The 20,311-nt window shown below is 42.4% G+C and overlaps 1 protein-coding gene across 1 annotated transcript; it reads right to left on the minus strand.

Moving 5' to 3' along the window:
- Positions 1 to 1,927: 1,927 nt before the first annotated feature.
- ENC1 (ectodermal-neural cortex 1) lies at positions 1,928 to 14,761 on the minus strand. Its single transcript, XM_039729985.1, has 3 exons — positions 14,560 to 14,761; positions 8,153 to 9,966; positions 1,928 to 5,025 (listed from the first exon to the last, which is right to left on the minus strand). Exon 2 carries the CDS (start codon positions 9,952 to 9,954, stop codon positions 8,185 to 8,187), a length of 1,770 nt encoding a protein of 589 aa, XP_039585919.1. The 5' UTR covers positions 9,955 to 9,966; positions 14,560 to 14,761; the 3' UTR covers positions 1,928 to 5,025; positions 8,153 to 8,184.
- Positions 14,762 to 20,311: the final 5,550 nt, after the last annotated feature.

The raw sequence follows: 20,311 nt of genomic DNA on the forward strand, positions 1-20,311 counted from the left end.
AAAACCCACAGGGCACTGTCACCAGGAAGGCTTTGGGCACACCAAACATTTTTCACCTACAGTGTGGACACTCCTATCCTCTTTCTGCACTTCCAAGGCTTCATGCTGTTGCAGCTGAAGAAGCTGCATGACTCCACCTCTTCAGGAGCCATCTTTCCCACTTACCAAGGTCTGTGCCACTCAGAGAGAGCATTCCTTCCTCCCTCCACTTTCATCAGCATTTAGATCATTGATGCCAGGTCATGCAACCAGTTATCAGTCTGCCCAGCTACCAAGGACCTAAAGGTGATGTCACTCATTGCTCTGGCTGGGACAATGGCACTATACCAAACTGTATTTGGGCATGTTCCCAGGCATAGGACAGACTGTCAGTTCTGCTCAGTCATTTGAGAGCCCCAACGTGGTTTTGGCCCATGCAAACTTGCACTCCTCTGGAGTGCTCCTGGGTAGGGTTCAGCAGCCAGAGCACTCAAGCAGCCACTGCAAGCAGTTTGCATGCAGCCATCCTGTCTTGCCAGGACAAGAGGCTGCTCAGAGTGCTCAAGGCTGTTTCCTGCCATCTGGCCTCCATGCCAGACCATCCCCAGGCATATTTAATTTACTAGCATAAACAGGGCCTTTGAGACTTTCACAGGTCAGGGCTGATCACCCCAGGATGCTTGATGAAGCTGCAGTCAATGCTAATGAGCTGATTTTTTTCTAATCATTCAAGGCATTTAGTTTCCACACTTACTATGAATAAAGCAAATGCCTTGCAGATGTCTTGTACAGACCATCAGTTGTTTAAAACATAAATGTAATTATTTTTTTACACTCTCACCATTATCAGAGTATCATAACCTTCAGTATGAGAAAACTTCCAAGCAAAGGAGTTTGAATCCATGACCAGATAGAATAAGTAACCCAGTGCCCTAAAATGACATCAGCTGAATCACTCTACAGCAGTTTGTTCATGCCCAGTGCTGCTGTAAGCATTCCATGCCCTGGTGAAACCCAAATAAAGGAAACCAATCCAGATTACTGTCCAGCAAAGAGCTTGCGATAAGCACAGAAACTAATTTAACCTTACCTTGCTCTGTGGAAAGGCTGATTTCTCCTGGTATTCTTCATATTTAAAGAGTCTCTAAGTGTCCCACTCCCCCGGCCAAAACTGATGGCAAATATCTCAAACACAGTTTAACCAAGCCATGCCAAGGCCAGAAAGTAATGTAATATACTATGGCCCAAACTCTTTGGAACAAAGAAAGACCACAGAGAAACCTGTGGCAGGTTTTCACAGGGCAGCTGCAGGAGTTTTAAGAGAGGTAATTTAGAAGATGTCAGAAAACTTGCTATTTTATATCTGGACAGTGTTCAGCAAAACTTTCAGGCCAGACAGGTGCTAAACCAATGTAGAAAATCAATAGCATTAAAATGGTATTTAAACAAAAAATCAAACAAAAAACCCCGCCCAAAACTAAGAATGTATACATAAAAATATAAGTAAGATGAAAAGTTCAAAGAGTCAAAGAGTTTGACTATACAGGTATATAGAACAATTGGAATGTTTTATGTGCACCCAGGATTTTCTGACTTGAGAATAATTAGAAAGGATTCAAGATGCCTAATTCCACTTCCAAGTGGTATCAGGCACTAACTAAACTGTACTGCAAGCACTAACAAACTTGCATTTCCTGTTCTTAAATGTTCTGAGGCTCTCCGAGTTTTAACTGCTGAACTTTGAGATAGAGATCATAGTAAGAGCAGCAGAAGAGAACAAAGGGAAGGAAAGTGCAGCTGAAGCAGAAGCTTAAACCAAAGCATTTAATTGCATGTTGCTGATGTGCTTCTTTTAAGAGGACATAAAAAAGGGCATTATAAAGGATTCAAAGCATTTAGTGGTGAGGAAAGAGGGGAGGAAGAGACAACACTTCAAATAAACATTCCATGGAGAGGAAATATCTAATAATTTATTGACCTTCAGTTTCACATTGTGAAAAAAAGTGAGTTTTACAAAATCTTAAGACATAGTAGCAAACAACATAGACAATTTTACTTCTTCACTTGCAAGTTTTTTTTTAGCACATGAACCATATATTCAATGGCCAGGAATAGGAACATTATTCTGTTCTAATCACTCTTATTCAGACAGGTGTCAGACATATAGAAAAGGGGCTGCACAATTACATCAGAAGAGGAAGGCTGTCCTTTGTTACATGTTTCTACAGTAACCAGCCTGCAAAATAAGTGGAACCTTCCCATCTTATGCCAGGGTTTTTGTGTGCACTCTGCTGTGAACTGCTTCTAAGTCTGGGGTGTTTCGCAGGGCTGAAATGGTCAAATAGTCAGCCAGAATTCCCACAACAATTCATAGAGCAAGAGCCTCATGTAGTCTCTCCAGAGCCAGAGGCCCACCCTGACTTCAGTTTCCTCCAGCCTACACACAGGAATTAATCAAGGACTTGAAAGCAGACCACAAGTTTGGAAACAGCTGCAGAAAATTTATCCCACTTTTGGAAGCTGAATGGTGCTACAAATAACAGATTTCATAAGCTAAATAGTTAGATGCAAGGCAGCTTCACCTCTGGACTCTGATCAGCTTGACAGAGAACACATATCTCAAAGCTACATGTCCCTATTCAAACACAGGGGCCCCTGGTACCTTATGTAGTTGCTAGTGCCTGGGAAAGGACGTGCAAAACACAGGAAGTCTGATTTTATGGCTCCCTTCACTCCTGAGAGTGATCCACAAGATGAAAGGCCAACAAAAATTCAAGGCTGCTTGCTTCAACATGGGAACCCGTGCAGGTACAGGGATATAGAAAGGAGACCTATCCTAATATCTTTTCCTATTGCTAAAGGTCATCTAAGTGGGGGACAAGGGCAGAGAGGCAGTGGGTTTAAATACTTTTTTAATCTATCACTTCAAGGAATCAGTTTCATCAGTGGAACTACAATTTTATCACATTTACCTGGAACTCACCCTTTCAAAAACTGCAAATGACTGCTTATTAATCAATCTTCTCTCAGTATTCACAGAACTCCAAATACTTTATTTCTGAAATGTAAAGAGTCTACTCCAAACAGCAAATCAAATGTAAGGCAGCGCAGAGAAACTTCCAGTGACCAATGTAAACACTTTCAGATGACAAAACTTTCACAAATACAGCTACATCACTTTCACACAGAGAAAGGCAAGCATCACAAATGTGACTATTTTTGTTTTGCATGCACACATGCAGCTGTTTACTTATACCACAGCACACACCAACCATGTTACTGAACGTGCCAGTTTAAGTGGGCTCCAGAAACATTTAAGAAAAAACACAATACAATACAAGCTTCATTAGAGGATCTGGCAAAGAAAGTACCTGTGAAACACAAGCTTCTGAAATTCCTAAGAAAAAGAGTAGCTTCATCTCTGTCCAAAGACCAGAATAATAAGAAACAATTTTATTTAAAAATAAAAGTTTGGTTTCTCAGGATTATCTGAGGCTTCTGAGCAACCAAGTGATTAAAGACACACCTGGATAACAAAAATAAAAAGCAGCAGAGTTTGAGGGCTTTTTTTTTTCTTTTTAAGATAAGAGGTTTGAAATTCACTTTCTATCCCCATAAGAATTTTTCTAGAGCACTTGGGTCTTTGACATCTGGCCACTCAGATGATCTGAAATCCAGATGGATGAGGCAATCCAGTCAGTGCAAAATTGCTGCTCTTTCTTCCTCCTTTTCTTTTTTTTTTAAGACTTCATCATTAGCCTATGTTGAGGTTTTCTTTTTTGTTTTATTCTTGAATCACCATTCTCCACTCCTTCAGGACAATGTGGCTAGATTGTAGGTAACCCTCCTCCAACCCAATAAATAAATAAATAAGTTTGGACAATGACTTCATCTGGGCTTGGTATCCAGAAGCTCTTCCACAGTATTTGCGTTGCAATCAGGAAGCTGCACAAAGCGAGTGTTGCAAGAGACTTTGGCTATTTCCAGGTTAGAAATTGAAAGGCATGACCAACAAATGAAATGTTGCAAGGACACCATCTACAAGACACACCACATGCAACCTGGGGAGCTGGTGGCCTGAGAAAGTGACCTCCATGGCTTCTTCCTTTAGTACACGTGTAATTTAAAATCCTGTCTTGTAGTCCTTCCATTTCCGACTGGGAAGCCACTCCTCCCTCCCACCTCCAACTGTTACCCAATAGTTTTCTTTCTTTGTGCAGCAGAGCAAGTCAACAATCACAATATGTGCAAAACATACAATTCACACAAGCCCTTGCAACATGAAGACAATTGCAGGCATTGTTTCAGCATGCAAGCACTGAACAATAAATAACTATATCTACAACAAGTAACATAACAGGAAAGGGACAGACTGAATTATAAATACAGGGAAGAACAGGAACAATGAGCATTTTGGGGCTGTAATGTTTGTTCCCACTGTTGCAAAAACATTTCACCACTGGTCTGGTCCTTATGAAGCAGAAGGACACTTACTGCACACAGGACAACGCAACATAGGGTGTAACAGATGCTGTAGGCACTGCCCACAGGCAAACACACTCCAGTCAGCAGAGTTCAGCAGCAATGCCACTGTATCTTCATTCACAGCAGCTTCTTGCTGTTTCAGACCTGGCCTGCTGCCCCTGCAGCTGGCACTGGCACTTCAAACCACCACAAAGAGAGGTGACAACCATTTCGAATTTCACATAAAAACAGCGGGGTCCATGGAAATCAAGTGATGTGTGGTGCACAGCTAAGAGAAGCTCTGTCTGGTTTTTTTTTCATCTTTGAAGGGCTGATTAACATGGGCATTAATCCACAATTACTAGCACAAGGACGAGATCAGAGGTTTGTCCATTCATATTTAAACCACGTGTTGAAGTACTGAAGACAGGGGTTTCTTCTCCCATTCCTTCATGTCTAGGTTGGATAGTTTACAAGGTGCCGATGATTTTCTTCAAATGCAAGAAACGCTGAATGATTTTTCTTCATCAAAACTTCTCCAGATCTGAGGTTCCAATTATCTTCTCCAAATAAAGGAGTAAACTAAAAGAGGTGGAGAAGAGGTGGAGGGAAAGAAGAGAAAAATTACTTAAGGTTTTGCTGCAACAATATACCATAAGATTTTTCTTAGATGTCAGAGAAAATCTAAAAGCTAGGCTTAGGATACAACCCAGTTGATGGGCTTCCCAGCCCACCCTGAATCTCAAGGTTTTTGTGCAATAGACAACTACTAATACATAAATGAGTCAAGAACATAATTATTTAGGGTCAGATTCTGACTTTATTATTCTAGTAACATTGCTCTGCAAATCATCCTATTGACTGCAAAAAGACTGACTAATGTTTTGGGTATAAATTCAGTCACTTGAAACCTAAATCAAAGTGGCCTGATACACTTCAAAGTGATAAGCCTCTGTATCCTGCATACTTCCACATTTTTATGTTCCCCCAAAACTTTAAAAAGTTTGTTGACTTGTTTTTAAGCAAACAACCTTTTGTAACTTCTCTTTCACAAAAATCCACATGAACACTCAGTGCAGAGTTTTTTCTATACCTCAGCCAAAACCAACCTGGTTGCAGCAAAGCAGAAGGGAAGCTCAAGGTGTCTTGTCCCAATACCTCTGTTCACCTAAACAAATTCTGAATTGAATTTACTCACAACAGAGAGGGCCATAGAATTCCCTTACTTAAAATACATCTCTTCTTCATTTAAGCAGAATTCTGTTTAATTTCTTTTTAAACAGCAATATACCATCCACCAAAAAAATCCATCCTAGAGTCCTTTATAAAATCAATTATTCAATGACAGACTCAGCCTTTGGATACTGAGATTATGCAGCTTTTTCATTATGAAGTTGTATCAAAATTCCAGCTTCCAAACTATCATCAGTTCATCACAATAATTTCTGACAGCACTGCTAGAATTTTAGAAGGCAAATTCTACTTCATTACAATGCAAATGAGCTCTAGTGCACTCACAGATCCTTTGAACACACCACATCTCTCTCAGGCTGTGATGTCTAAGAACAACAGAGAACATCCACAGGAAACAACCCAGCCTACATAACAGTCCACAGTGTTTTTGCAAGTGTGGGCTATTTTTTTTAATGTCTAAAAAAAGGGTCCACTCAGTGTTGATTAGTCTTTTCTAGGCATTCCTCAGTATAGCATGACACTCTTCCCATCAAAACAGACTATGAACACTGAAGTCAAAACAGTGTTTCTTGTCATGGGATGAACTTTAAAAAAAGCTATAAATAATTCCAAAACAGGGAAAAAACCCAACCCAAAACTCCCAAGTTTGAGGAACAAGACAAAGCAGACTGAAGTCTTCCTAAAAACTGTCAGATTGGGGCCACACAGCACCATGAAAACAGTGTAATCACAAGTAATTTCCTTTTTGGCCCTCCCACCCACTGACAAAGCAGCAGGAGTCAGTAGGAAAAAAAAACAACCTACTTACTGGATGAGCACACAGCACTGGAGAGATTTCAGACTACAGCTACATTCAGTTATCTTGTGTGCTAGTTAATCCAGATATCTTGTGTGTTAGTGAAGATAAAATAATGGCTTTTAACAAGATACTGCAGAGTAAAGCAAAGCTTTTTGCACCGTTATATTCAGAGAACACTTTTTCAAAATAAAACACTCCCTCATGCACTGTAAACTCCAGAACAATTAAGTGAGACTCAGAAGAGTAAGTCAATATTTTTCTTGGCACAGACCTGAGTCCGGGCATTCAATACTGCTGTTCTGATAACACTGAGAACTGCATAAAGTCAGTAATAATACAAATTAACTGAAGATATCGAGATGTAGTTCCCAGCCAGGGAGGAAGCTGACACACAGAAATGAGGGCTTCCATTTGCTGTTGGGGGGCAATTACAGCCAGTAAACGAGACCTGGTAAGTTTCTAGACTTTTCTCTGCTTTCCAAAGACAAGTCTGGAAAAACAAAGTGGGGAGAGGGCAGAGAGCAGAATGTTTTCAAGGCAAACAACCACCTGAGAGCAGAGCATCATGGCACAACACTGCCCAATTTCACAGCAGATTTCAAAGCTGAGCTGCTGCTTTGCATGGGCCCAACCTTGTATTCTTTACTCAATCAATACTCCCAGTCAACTGAAAGACAACTACAGGAGTAACTGTCTGCCCTATCTACACTGATATCCTATTTTAGGATCAAGGACATCACTATATTTAACAGTTACAATTAATGGCAGTAACTGATTTTGTACTAAAGGCACAAGGAGGAAATGGGGAATAAAAGCAACACGACACAAATGGGAATCTACCACGTTTGTTGCAAAATACGCAGATGAATAGCAAAAATCCTCCCCCCTCCTCCCAAAAATAAGAAATGGACAACAACCCACCAAGCAAGACCAAACTCAGACTTGCTTGTGAGAAGATACAATGTTGAAGTTGCATCTGGTAAGAACCTGGCTGATTATGTATAATTAAATTGTTTTGGAACAGTGTGTGCAATAGACTAGTAATTATTTCAGGCTGCAATATTAATTACATATCTTCCTGACACTACACCTAGTTCAACATATATAAGCATAAGTATTTTGAAAAGTCTGTATTCCAAAGTGTTACAATGGAGAAGACGCAACCACACTGTCTAGTAGAGATTGAAAACTAGGCCTGATCTCCCTGTAAAACACCTATCATAACAGCAGCTTTCTCTAAAGGCTGTCAGCATGAAAATTCAAGTGATTTCACTATCAGGCTTCAGATACAAAATTTAATGTATCTTTTTTGGGTACTGCTACTACTAGGTCACAGAGTGACCTATTCTCAGTCACCAGACAAATGGCAGTGGAACCTTTGTTTAACATGTATTTAGTACTTAAGAGCCAGAGTCAATTTTCAAAATATTATCTGCATTTCCATACAAGTTGAAAATGTTATTTTTGCTCAGTCCCTTACATCTAAATCACACAGGAAAAGGCTTGTAAAGGCGGGTGCATGCTACTTAGCGAACTACTTCCAGGATCTGCTGTTGTCACAGACGCAGTGCCTGGCTTACAAGAGCCTGTGAACATGTGTCTCATGTGGTCCAGATCTAAAATTGCATCCGACATCCTCACCCCTCCTCAGAGCTGCTGCTGGTAAGTTTTTTGAAAAGCATTACTACAGTGAAATTCAAAGGTGTTATTTCTTACCTGATAACTTGTAATTGCCAACATATACACAATTAGGAGGGGAGGTGCTTCCATGTGCTGACAAATGCTGTGGGAATTAATGAATAGGGCACAGTTGTTATGCTGTTCCACACATCTAACGTGGGATCGTAGCAGTCCAATGTCTTGCACCTCTGAATGCCAAAGTAGCCTCCAACCACATACAATTTGTTTCCAGATGCCACTGCATGGCAGCTCATTCGCTTCGCTGTCACATCTCCCACCTTAGTCCACTGGTATGCCTCACTGTTGAATTTATAAGCAGAGCATGCAGAGAATTCAGTATCTCCACCCATAATGAAAATCTGGTTTCCCAGAACAGCTGCAGCCGTGTAGCGCCAGGGCTGGGGGCAGGTGGCTGGTACAGTCCATCTGTTTTCACACTGATCGTAGCACTGGACTTTGGGCAGCTTGTCATGGCTAACACTGGTACCACCAAAAGCAAACAGCTTCAGCTTCGCACTGACTACAGCTGCATTGCTTACTCCCTCTCGCAGTGGGGCAACCATGGTCCATTTGTTGGTCACGGGGTCATACTGTTCTACTTGCTTTAGTGATACTGAAGGGGAAGCTGGAAGGCAACCAGTTGCTGCAGTGTGCCCTCCTACTACATACAGACAGTGCTTAAGTTCAGCAGAGCCATGGCCAAACCTAGCTACCAGCATAGGAGCGGCCTTCGACCACTCCTCATGAAGGGTGTCATACACCCAAACATCTTTGGAGACTCCATTTTCTGATCCTCGTCCCCCAGTGATATACACTTTGCAGCCTATGGCACAAGCACTGAACTCTTTCCGTGGGCTTGGAATGTCAGCCTTTGGAATGATCTCCTTTGCCTTTTGATCCACCAAATACAGCTTGTCACACATAAAGGTCTGGCCACCCAAAAGAAATAGTGAATGGCCAGTTTTTCGGGGTCTGGCACACAAGCTGGTGACCACTCCATCATTCTGTAAGATCTTCAACTTGCATCTTATTGACTCTTCTACAATCTCCTTGCTTTTCCTTTGCTTGGTGATAAGTTCTTCCATGGCCACATTCTCCATAAGGTATATGGCTGGCAGGAGGGCCAGTCTCACTGTCTGCAGTAGCTCTGGCAGGTAACAGTGACGCTTACTCAGGTCATAGCTGACCCAGTTGATAGCGGATTCATACACCAGCCTTTCATCTTCAGTTTCTAATTCTTCACTGGAAAGGAGCTGCACTACCATGTCTTTTGGCAGCTGCAGGAAGTCTTCGCTTTTACTGATACTCTGGAAGTTGCTAAGGCACATCCTCCAAGAGAGCTCATACAGCTTGGTACACTGATGAGCATCTGACAGCAGCAGCATACCAAGACAGTTGGTGGGATGAAGGTTTTTCTCCAGAAACTCTGCACAAGCATCCCGAATGTCCTGGAACTCCAGCATGTCACCAGCCTCCAGCAGTGACTCTGCATTTTCCTCATTGATGATAACTCTGGAGGAATATGCATAGTCCAGAAGAAGCTCCAGGACTTCTGGGTGAATAGAATTGTGAAAGTTGACTTCACTGTCCTGGCTCTCTTTCAGTCCTCCGCTGAACATTGCTTCAAAATAGCGGCTACAAGCAGCTAGAACTGCTCTGTGGCAGGGGAAAGACCTGTTTCCAGCATGGAGAAGTACATCTGTAAAGAGACGCTGCTGACGCAGGAGGTTTAGGTGAGTAAGGACACTATCAGCATAGGATGACTTGTGGAACAAGTATATGTTTATTGAGCCAGTACTGGCCCTGGACTTGCGATTTTCATGCATGCTGACCGACATTTTCTTTCACACCTATAAGCAAAGAAAAAATTTAAAATAAATAAAAGTCAAGATCATTATTAGTTTTACATATCAAAAAGTGTGTATATTATTCACTACAGGATGGGGGAGAAAAAACCTTAATTTGCAGCTGAGTGTACAGAGAATTACATCTCCCTTTGGCATGCATTTATTTTTTTGTAAGCTGAGATTCATAAATGACATAGTCTAAATTTGTTGCCCAAGAGCAGGTTTGTCTTGGGAAACCTGATCTCCAACTTTCATAGCAATACAGTAAGCAAGTAAGTTGGAGAAAGAAAATGAACCTGGACTGATTTTCTCACCCTTCCCCAACCTAGACCAGCTGATTCATTACATACATACACATGCACATGCTTGAAACATTCTCCTGAACTGAATCATAGCAGGAAGAGCTACCAGACAGAATACCTAAGGAATGTCAAAATCTGCATAGAGAACAAAAGCCTACTAATCCCATTAGGAAGCTTCCTTTTGGTATAGTGATTCCATATGCAACAACACAAAATGAAAAAAAAAAAGCCAACCCCAAACTTTAAAATAAAATCCTGGTATCATACATTTAGACTTGTATAACTGTAAAAAAAAAAAGATTAGTAAATTCTACAGATTCCACCCTTATTCCACAGAATTCAGTGTCTGCTTGTTATATATATAACATATACCTGGGCAAGGTCAGCAGAAAAACATGTTTTGACCACCAGCTGAAGTCACTGAGACACTGCCTCTGAAGCCACCTGGACAGTGAAGTCCTCAGAGCTTAAGCCATTGTTCATTCTGAACTTTTGAAGAGGCATAAAACAATCCTATCCTATCCTGCCCTACTCCTAACAAACAAAACCCTACTCAGATCTTGTTTAGAGGTGAACATTACTGTTACCTGCCATAATATGCAGGTCTAAGTTAAATCTGGAAACCTGCTCTAATTATACAAAGAGTCAAGTCAGAATAGTATGGAGTATAGGGTAAGGGAGGAATATTGGCAGTGATATAAAGCTAATGACCAAAAAGCCACAGTGCAAACAGTAGGAGATGAAACACAAAGAACTCAGTGCAAGCTATGGCTGTGACTAGTACTGAAATAATCTCACTTCTCTCTCTTCAACCTCTTTTCTCTTCACAGAGAAAACAGTGAAAGCCGAGAACCAAACTTGACTAATTACGATGCTATTTGCATGTCCAGAGTACCTTTTGCTGCACTGGCCAAAAGGTCTATCTGGAAAGCATGCAATGTCCTAAGTCAGAGCACCTGGGGCCACTTGTGAAGGTTTTTAATGTGGATTTATTTGCTCTCACACAGACATTTCTGTATACTTAAGCATCTTTAAGCAATTGTGAATTGTAGAATTTCATTTCCACACTGCAAGCTTCAAGATAATACAAGAGCTTTACAAGCCTCAAAATCAGCATTTTTAATATATGTATTTTTCTAGATTCATATGACCAGAAACATTGCTTGTTCAGAAATGGAGTCTGCTCCATTAAACATGTGGTTTTGATTTACTCAATCTCTGTATATGGAACGTGCAACACCTGCAGTCTAACTGCAGCACAGCCAGTACCATCCTCTACACTCTCTGTGCTAACATAATTGATTCACCATATTGAACAACAGCAAGTCTATGTTTCACCTTTCCCTTCAGTTACAGCAAAAAAAGCCCTTAAACCCAACTTAAAGTAAAGAATAGAGAAACACCTTACTGTAAAACTACCATAGCCCACTTCCTTTAATATGAAACACAATTTGCCATATGAAACTTAACTGGGATTGAAAACAGCAAGCAACACTGCCCAATATACAGTGCACTATCCAAAGTCCTCCAAAACAGAGAGCAGTCCCGCGCATCAGAGCTACAAGGCAGAGTATCTGTCTCACTCTACCATTTTCTAAGCAAAAACTTAGAAAGGGATCATACCAGTGCTCCGCAGGCCAACCTATTAGCTGTGCTAAGCATAGAACAACTTAAGTCAGCTGGTATGTCTTCAAAACACAAACTCTTTTACCAGGAAAATTAAATGACCTTTAATGAAGTTGTATCGCCTGGCAAAAAAACTACCCAGATGGCATTTGAGTCTTGAGCACTAATCTCAGACTAAAATAACCCACTTAACCTATAGCCAAAAATAAGATACTGACCATTTACAGATTGAAATCTCCTGGAACTGAAGGATTACAGAAACGTCATGGCCTGAAATACTAGTATACAAGCAGATTGATGACACAATAAGAAGCTGAACACTTTACTGTCAAATTTTTCAAACTTTTCCAGCCTCTTTACTGCCTTAAATGCTGTTATGATGGAAGGCACAGTATTCAATGGATCTCTACAGATAGGTTTTCCTCACACTGAGGACTTACTCTTTCAAGGTTCCTCACCAGGGAGCAGGATGGGAGCTCAACACGCCACTGATCAGAGACAACAGCATAACAGTATCTGAATATGCTCACTGCTCCCCACACTCCATTCCAGTTAACTGAATGTGAGTGTAGACATCACAGTCTTGGCATGTCAGGATCTCTATGAAAACACAGGTTCTGTTCTTTGCCCCCGCATATTGGGGGAATTCAGAGTTTACTGAAAACTTTCTTTCATCACGCACACAGGGTTCAGGAATAAGGCAGGTAAAGTTCGTATCAGAGGCTGCCGATGCAGGGATTTAGATCTTTCACCAGGCTCTGCACTCCCATGAGCAACGCTTGTTCAGCACCATTCAGAACGAGCCCATAACCACAACAAAATAGAGGCAAACGTAAGAAAACCACCCTGCAGTTATACATACAGTGGAGGCTAGTGAACTACAGACCACATGCAGAGGGGAGGAACAGATCACTGTCTGTGACCCAAAGCCCACCCACAGCCATGGTAACAAATACCACTGTAAAAAAAAAAATCAAAAATTTGTATAAAAACCCCTCCCAAACAGCTACTGAATACAGCACTCAGTATTTCACCCTACTATAACAGAAGACTTAGTCTCTTGGTGTGAAGTAGATTTCACATATGCTGGTCTTGAACTGTTCCTGTAAGATTGCCTGTATTATCACAATGTCATCTGTTGAGAGGAATTCAAAATATGCCAATTCACATTTAAGATAAGCTAACGTATTTCCCCAAACAGAACAAAGATATATATCTATACGCATCTTTTTCCTCCAGTGTGGTGCTGAGATGAGTTGGCACGTGGACTAGCTGAACAAATATCCTTAGAAGCAAGTATCATCATTCACTAACAGGCAGTGCTTCTCTAAATTGCCTGAGTCTCAGTAAATTAGGTCAATCCAGAATCTTGGAAGAATACTAAAATGCAAAAATGACATCTCCAATTTCTCTGCTTGGTGTTGGAAATTATGCAAACCTCAAATACTTCAGCAGAGGTAATTTACTGTCAGTGATCAAGTGTTCATCTTGAATAATATTAGCCAATTCCCTTCAGGCATTTCTTTCCTTAGAAATAGTATTTGTATGTAAAAGACAAGAAGCGGTCAGTAAATTACAGATATAGATTTTATCTAGGAACAGAGGTTGAACCAAGACTTTGAGTTATAATTACACTTCAACAGGCTACTTGTCACAGCAGCCCAGTAGTAAACACTACTTTAAACAACAGGCTCCTTCTCCTACTTAACAGTTCTACAGTATGCAGGTCTCACCGTAAATCAAATGAAAAATTAAGTATTTTCAAATTATTGATGCATCCCTGATGCACGCTCATTTTAATATGACTGTGTAATTACCCAGTGATGATTGCGTTTTTCTTTAGGATCAGTGAAACAGCTGAAAGAGAGGAAATCTACTAATCATCCCACCGATGTAACTAACACCGCTTTCAATTGCTAAATCTGCACCGATGCTATCAGTGTGACAGAGGCAAACCCTGACACTGCCTAAAGTCTTCAAACTCAGTGGCTGCCTAGGACCTGCAGCGAGACAGAAAGCAGAACACGCTGCTCCTGCTAGGAATGCACTACAGCTCACCACATGCAAACAAAGAAACGCAACTCTAAATTCCCTTCAGTTCGCCCCATCAAAACGCCTAAATAACTCCATGTCTGAGAAGAAACTTAATGAGCTTCTTCCCAGACTGATATAAAAACCAGTGCGAGAAGCTAAAATGCATTTCGTTTGCTTTATAGATCAAAAACCACGTGCAAAAGTTTCTGTACCGGCGCAGGGAGAGCAGCGCCGCAGCCAGCTCAAGGAGCGGCGAGGCGCTCGCTCATTCCCTGCCCTGCTGAGGGATGCTCCGGGGCCCCAAGCGGGAAGCTGAAGCCCAGCGGGGAGGCTAGCAGCCTCCGTAACAGGAGCCCACGCTTTCCAAGGGCAGCCGAGTACAGGAGACAGCAAACCACCGCGAACGCCTACCCACCAGTGCCCCGCTGGTACCCGGCGTTCCGGACAGGGCGGAGGGGGACCGGCCTCCGTCTGTGCCGGGGACGAACAAGGCAGCCCAGCTCCAGCCGGAGCAGCACAGCCGGCAGCGCGGCGGCAGCTCTGCCCCGCAGCTCTGCCACCCCAGCTCTGTCCCCTCCAGCTCTGTCCCCTCCAGCTCTGTCCCCTCCGTGCCGGGCGGGCAGCACCAACTTACAGCAGCGGCTCCGGGGCGCGCGCGGAGGTCCCTGGGCGACGCAGCGCCGCGCATGGGAGAGGAGCTGGGCTGTGCCGGCTCGGCGGTGCCGCGGGGACGCGGCGGGCCAGCAGCAGCGCCGGGCGGAGCCGGTGCCGCTGGCGGGAGGCGGGTCGCGGAAGGAGGGCGGGAGGTAGGGAAGAGGGACGGAAGAAAGGGAAAGAGCGGCTGCTGCTGCTGGCACGGCGGCCGCAGCTCTGCCCCGGCGGCGGAGCGGAGAAGGAGTATATGGGCTGGGGGGGCGGGGGGAGGCTTTATGCAAAGCCTGTGAGTGACAGGCAGGGGAGGGGCTGCAGGACGAGGGCAGCGCGCTCGCAGTTGCGGTCCCGGCCAGCGGCGGGGAGCCTGTTCTGGGTGTCTGCTGTCGCCCCGGACGGCCTCTGCTTCCTGCCCTGACTGCCCTGCCTCGCACCCGACCGGGGGCCGCGCGGAGCAGCCCCTGGCTGTACGAGCTCCTGCACCGCGCTCCGGGTGAGCAGGGGCTGCGAGACTGCTGCCGGCATGGGGAGAGCCGTGCGCACGGGAGGGGTGCCGCTCCTCGTGGCGTGTCCCCTGGGGTGGCCAAGACCGAGCAAGGCAGACGGTGGGGAACTCCTCCTGGGCGCGGAGGAGGCCGGGCACGGCGGGCCTGAGCTGCCGTTCACAGCTGCCCCGGGGAGCGCTCCCGCAGCACAAAGGGAAGCCTGGCTTTAATTTTTCCCCAGTTAACAAAGTGTGTGAAAAACGCATTTGTACAAAAGGCCGATTTCAACAATAAACATCTAGACGTAACAGTATTCACATAATGGTATTGTGTGGCTCTGTACAAGAAAACAATAAGGTCTCATGCTAAAGATCGCACATATTGCTAGTTTACTATTTGCTAATATCGCTTAAAGCAATGGTATTAGTCTAAAGAGGCTTTATGGAAGATAAGAACAATTATACCAGCAGGAAGCTTCTTTTTGAATATAATAGTTTGGAGAATTTGATCATTCTTCATAGTAAAATGTCACCCAAACTCCTCCTGTTGAAAAAAAGAATGCCCTGCAAGCAATTTGCTAACATGCAGAGCATTATTTATATTTGTGTTGCTGGACTCCAGAGTCTGCAGATTAGCACACACTTAGTGTACAGCAGGACACATCTGTAATTCTAGACATCCTGTGGACATATGCAAGCCTGGAGAGCGTAGCTGAATGGGGAGCAGATTAAAAAGTAATTTGTTTCATAGATTATTTCTTTTTACAATATTGTTTTGTTACAACATGAAGGTTGCAGGTTGCATGGTCTAAAAATGTTGCACATCTGTATGTAATAAAGAATATTTCAGAGTTGCTTAGGTGTGAGAAGCTGTTGTAAATTGTAAATAACCTTGCACAAGCGGTATTCACAGATACCAATGTTCACTTGAGTCATGTACCTGTAGAGTATTTTGGATTAGACTGAATGTTCAACCTTTGTTGCACACTGTATTGTCCATGTTATGAGTCCAGGTTTTTTCTTTCATCGTAACATAACTATAAAATGCCTTGATCCTATTTTACCATATTTCCCCCCAAGTAAAACTGTAGAGATTCCACCCAAATCCTGTCCATTATGGTGAATCTTCCACAGTCTGGTGTCAGAAAGTCAGATTATCTCAATGTCCTGGGTGAGTTTATGATGCTCGTATCCCCATTCATCTGTTTAGCCCTGAAATAAGTTTTGCACTTTTAAGAGTGGTTCCAAGATCCAAGGTGGGGAGAGAAGAAGTGCAGTTTGTTATCAGAACCTGCACTTGCTCCTCCGCATCCTGCTCCTGGCCTGTGTTGTCTGCAGGCAGACAGACAGCAGGACAGAGCTCGCCTCTGCTTTTTAGTTAGGTTTTATCTAGCTGAGGCAGGAAAGTTCCCTAGAGTGTGGTTTCTCTTTTTCTTGGAACTGTTCAACCCTGCTCTGGCCGGAACACCCAGCAGATCACCAGCATCTCCACCTGTGGCAGCCGGGCCAGGCCTGGGCTGCGGCATTTCCAGCACCAGAGGTTCTGATCAGAGACTGGGTGAGCCAAGCTGCAGCCCACCAAGGGGACTTTCTGTTTGTCATCTCTTCAGATTGGAAGGAGGTTTTATTGGTTAATATTGTTTATTTTTTTGTGCTGGTGAATGCTTTGCCTGTTAAATAAACAGGTTTTTTCCACTTTTCTCCAAGGAAATCTTATCCCAAACTGGTTGGGGGAGGGGCCACTTGGATTTGCTTTCTAGAGGGATCCCAATTAAGAGGTTTCCTCCAAAATTTGCCCTAAACTAGGATACTCATTCTGTGCAACTAAAAACACAGGGACACACTACTTCATGCAGTTTTAGGACAAATGTTGAACAGGCATAGTTACCACTATGGGTGATTAACTAACTAACTAACTAACTAACTAACTAACTAACTAACTAACTAGCTAACTAACTAACTAACTAACTAAAATGGTAGAATAATGTTACTTATGCATTGCTTAGCAACAGCTGAACTACAGCTGTAAGGAATGGTCAGTGAAAAATGAGATTCACATAGAGGACAACATACAGGATTTATGTGGATGCCCACAGCATGCGGATTTGGGCAGTATCCTCCATGAAAAAAAAATGGGGCAATAATCCTATAAGCGAATGACCAGATGAAGTACTGATCTTTCTTTTTTCACAAAAGGAGGAACCTGTTGAAGTTAATCAGGGCAGAATGATTGGATGAAGCTTTAAGTCATCTGTTGGGGAAGCAAGTACGTACACAGCCAAACAGATACTTGTGTGTGTGTAAAGCAGTGGTACTGGTGAGAGCAGGGAGAGAATGAGGAGAAAAGGAACTCCACAGTCCATGCTTACAAACCACAGCAGTTGTTCTTTTGGAGGTGCTAAAATGAGGTCTTATCTATGTTAAAGTGACAAAACACCTGAAGTGTTTCTTCTCCTTTCTGCACAGATTTGTCTGAATACAGCTTATAGCATATTTAGAATAAAAATGCTTGTTTTGCTAGCATGGAAAAAGCACTCAAGAAATTATCTTGGTCCAAGCGAATCTTTGGCCTGGTTTATGTTGGTCTGAGAACTAAGTCAGATCACAGTTAAGCACTATTCTGGTTCAGCCAGTTTTGTAGATGGGCCAATCTGTATTTTGACATTGCCAAAAACAAAGCTGGCCTAGCCTATTCCAGGACGTAGTTTAACATGCCCGCTGAACTAGTTGAAACATGTTTCTCCTAGTATTAGTATGCCAGGATAGATAGGATCTTTTCAGTGTTGCTAAATATCATGATTTTATCACAAATCAAAAGATAATTAGCTCTTTTCTCAAAGCTTCAGATTCTAGAGTCATGTGAAATTGATAATCTTTTAGGGTTGGTTTTGTTTTTGTTTGTTTGTTTGCTTGCTTTTAATAAGAACTCTGAAAGAATGAGTATGTCAATATAAACCCCTATATATTTTCATTTTAATCTCAAGTATTAAGTGCCACATTTGACTCTGAAAACACCGGGGCAGGAAAATCTTCATTCAACTCAAATCCAGCTTGCTTGCTATACAAAGAACACTGCTGTTTTAACTAAATTATTTCACCTTGCTCTTTATTTAAATTGGTTTGGTTTCTGTGTTGGGACAAGTTCTTGGAACCCTGAAAGTATAGCAAACTTCATCATATGGCTTTATTGACACTTAAATGTTTTTCAGGCATAACTATATATCTAAATTATCTAAACAATTACCCTAGTAGCACCAGCAAGAGTTCTAACACTGGCAGAGCCGTACTGGTAAACTAATCCATTTACCAGAGCAGCTTATTTCACTTAGAAGATGGAAATATGTATTTTGTTTTGTTTTGTTAGTATCAGCTGCATCTAAACTAGCAGGGTTTGCCAGTACAGCTATCTTGGCAAGCCTTTTAAATGCAAGCAGGCAGTATGTGCCTGCAGCACAGTCTGAGATCTCATTTTTAATGCTATTAAACAGCTGTGTCTTGGGCTTTTGCCTTGTTAGATTCTTTTTAACCACATTATTTTGTTCAACTGCTAAATAAACAGCATGGGGTTAAATGTATTAGTGTAATTTATCTTCTTTCCTTCCTAATTTACACTTTGAATGAATTAATTAGAATGATTTAATTAACAATGTACAATAGCAGTACCAGTGCCAGAACTCTCCCAGGGGGATGGAGCCTGGAATACCCCTCAGTGACCCACACCTGCTTTTCTTATCATTTGCCTTTGATGTGATTCTCCAGGCTGGTCTGCAAACAGAGATTTGTGTGCATACAGCACAATGCATTATAGTGCTTGTTTAGTCCTGGAGACATACTCAAAGTGTTTGGGGAGGTCAACATTCAGTATTTCTTAGCAATTACACCAGTTTGTCCACCAGTTCCAGGGGTGAGAAATCTCTCTTGCCCAGTTCTGCCTTTCTCATCTGTGTGTGCATTTGTTTTCAAAAGGATTACATTCAGTCAGACTGGCCCTTAGATGTCATTCCTTCATGTCATGACAACTCAGACCAAAAAGAAGAGAAAATATCCACTGCTATCTAAACCAGCAGTATGATGGGGCAAATATTGTTGTGTGTAACACATAACTGCTTCTCTCCAAAATATCAGTGTGATAAATTGTTATGAGGTGTGAGTCCCTTGTCACTTTTAAAGTATGTGAGCACTAAACAGTTTGAAATCGTTGAGTTATGCCATCATATTATAGGAAAGAGACAGGAAAAGTCAGGCCTTGGTTTTTATTCCATAAACATGTTTTGTACAAAAGATTTTCAGAAGGATCAATTTGGGTGTAAATAACTTAGTAAAAATAAATAATGTCTGGAGTGAGAAAGATTTCCTTTTGAAATGTCTTGATTCTTAGGAGAAATATTTGTAAGGCCTAGTCTATGTATTCTAGTCCAGAAACTATACTTCAGCAATATGTACTTGCAAAAGATAAGTAGCATTTTATCAAAAAAAGACAAAAAAAGTCTCAAGACTCTTCTACGGAGAAGCCACTCACTTCTCTTTTGTATGTAATTCCTCTGCCCATCTTATCCTTTGCATTTTGTCTTGCTCTCTAATTGCTGCTCAGAGTCTCTGCCATAAAAACATTTTTACCTAATCCATAATCTGTTCTCCTTCTTAACAGGAAAAGTGATCCTTGTTCATAGAAGACAATGACAATGATGACCCATTTTTGAGCAGGTTTGGTTAGTAAGGGGTCCCAATTATTACTGATATGCAAGCCCTTCCCAAAGATATGTGGATCAGCACAGGACTGGGAATACCACTGCAAAAGGTGAGTGGTTGCTGCCACTTCTGCCGTCACTCATGATGACATTTGGCAAAAGTCATATGTTCATTGTCAGGAGATTTCAGTTCCCTGTGCATATCTTTGCTGGCTATTCCCCTCTCTTAAGTGACTCGATACTGGGTCATTTTCTTGCCTCTCTACAGGAGCTACTTCCACTAGTGCAAACTCCAGGCCACAAGGCAGCTTGCTTTTCCTTCTCTCTTGCTAAGTAGCAGTGGCCCCCAGTGGTGACAGCTGAGCTGGCTCCTTAATTCATGTTTTACTAGGTTGCACTGAAAGGCCTCCCTACTGTAACAACCTTGGCATAAGAACTTAGAGTTTCCCACATCTTTCACTTCTGCAGGGACCACGGGCCAGTTTCTTCTGATTACCCTTTCACCCTCACCCTGAACTGACCAACACTGATGAGGCTTTGAGAAAGGGGTATGTATTGCATTA

The sequence above is a fragment of the Passer montanus genome, unplaced genomic scaffold (assembly GCF_014805655.1).
Source record: "Passer montanus isolate IOZ18808 unplaced genomic scaffold, ASM1480565v1 scaffold7, whole genome shotgun sequence".
NCBI lineage: Eukaryota > Metazoa > Chordata > Aves > Passeriformes > Passeridae > Passer > Passer montanus.

Coding starts and splice junctions, on each gene's coding strand:
- ENC1 (XM_039729985.1), bottom strand. CDS start 9,954: ATGTCGGTCAGCATGCATGAAAATCGCAAGTCCAGGGCCAGTACTGGC.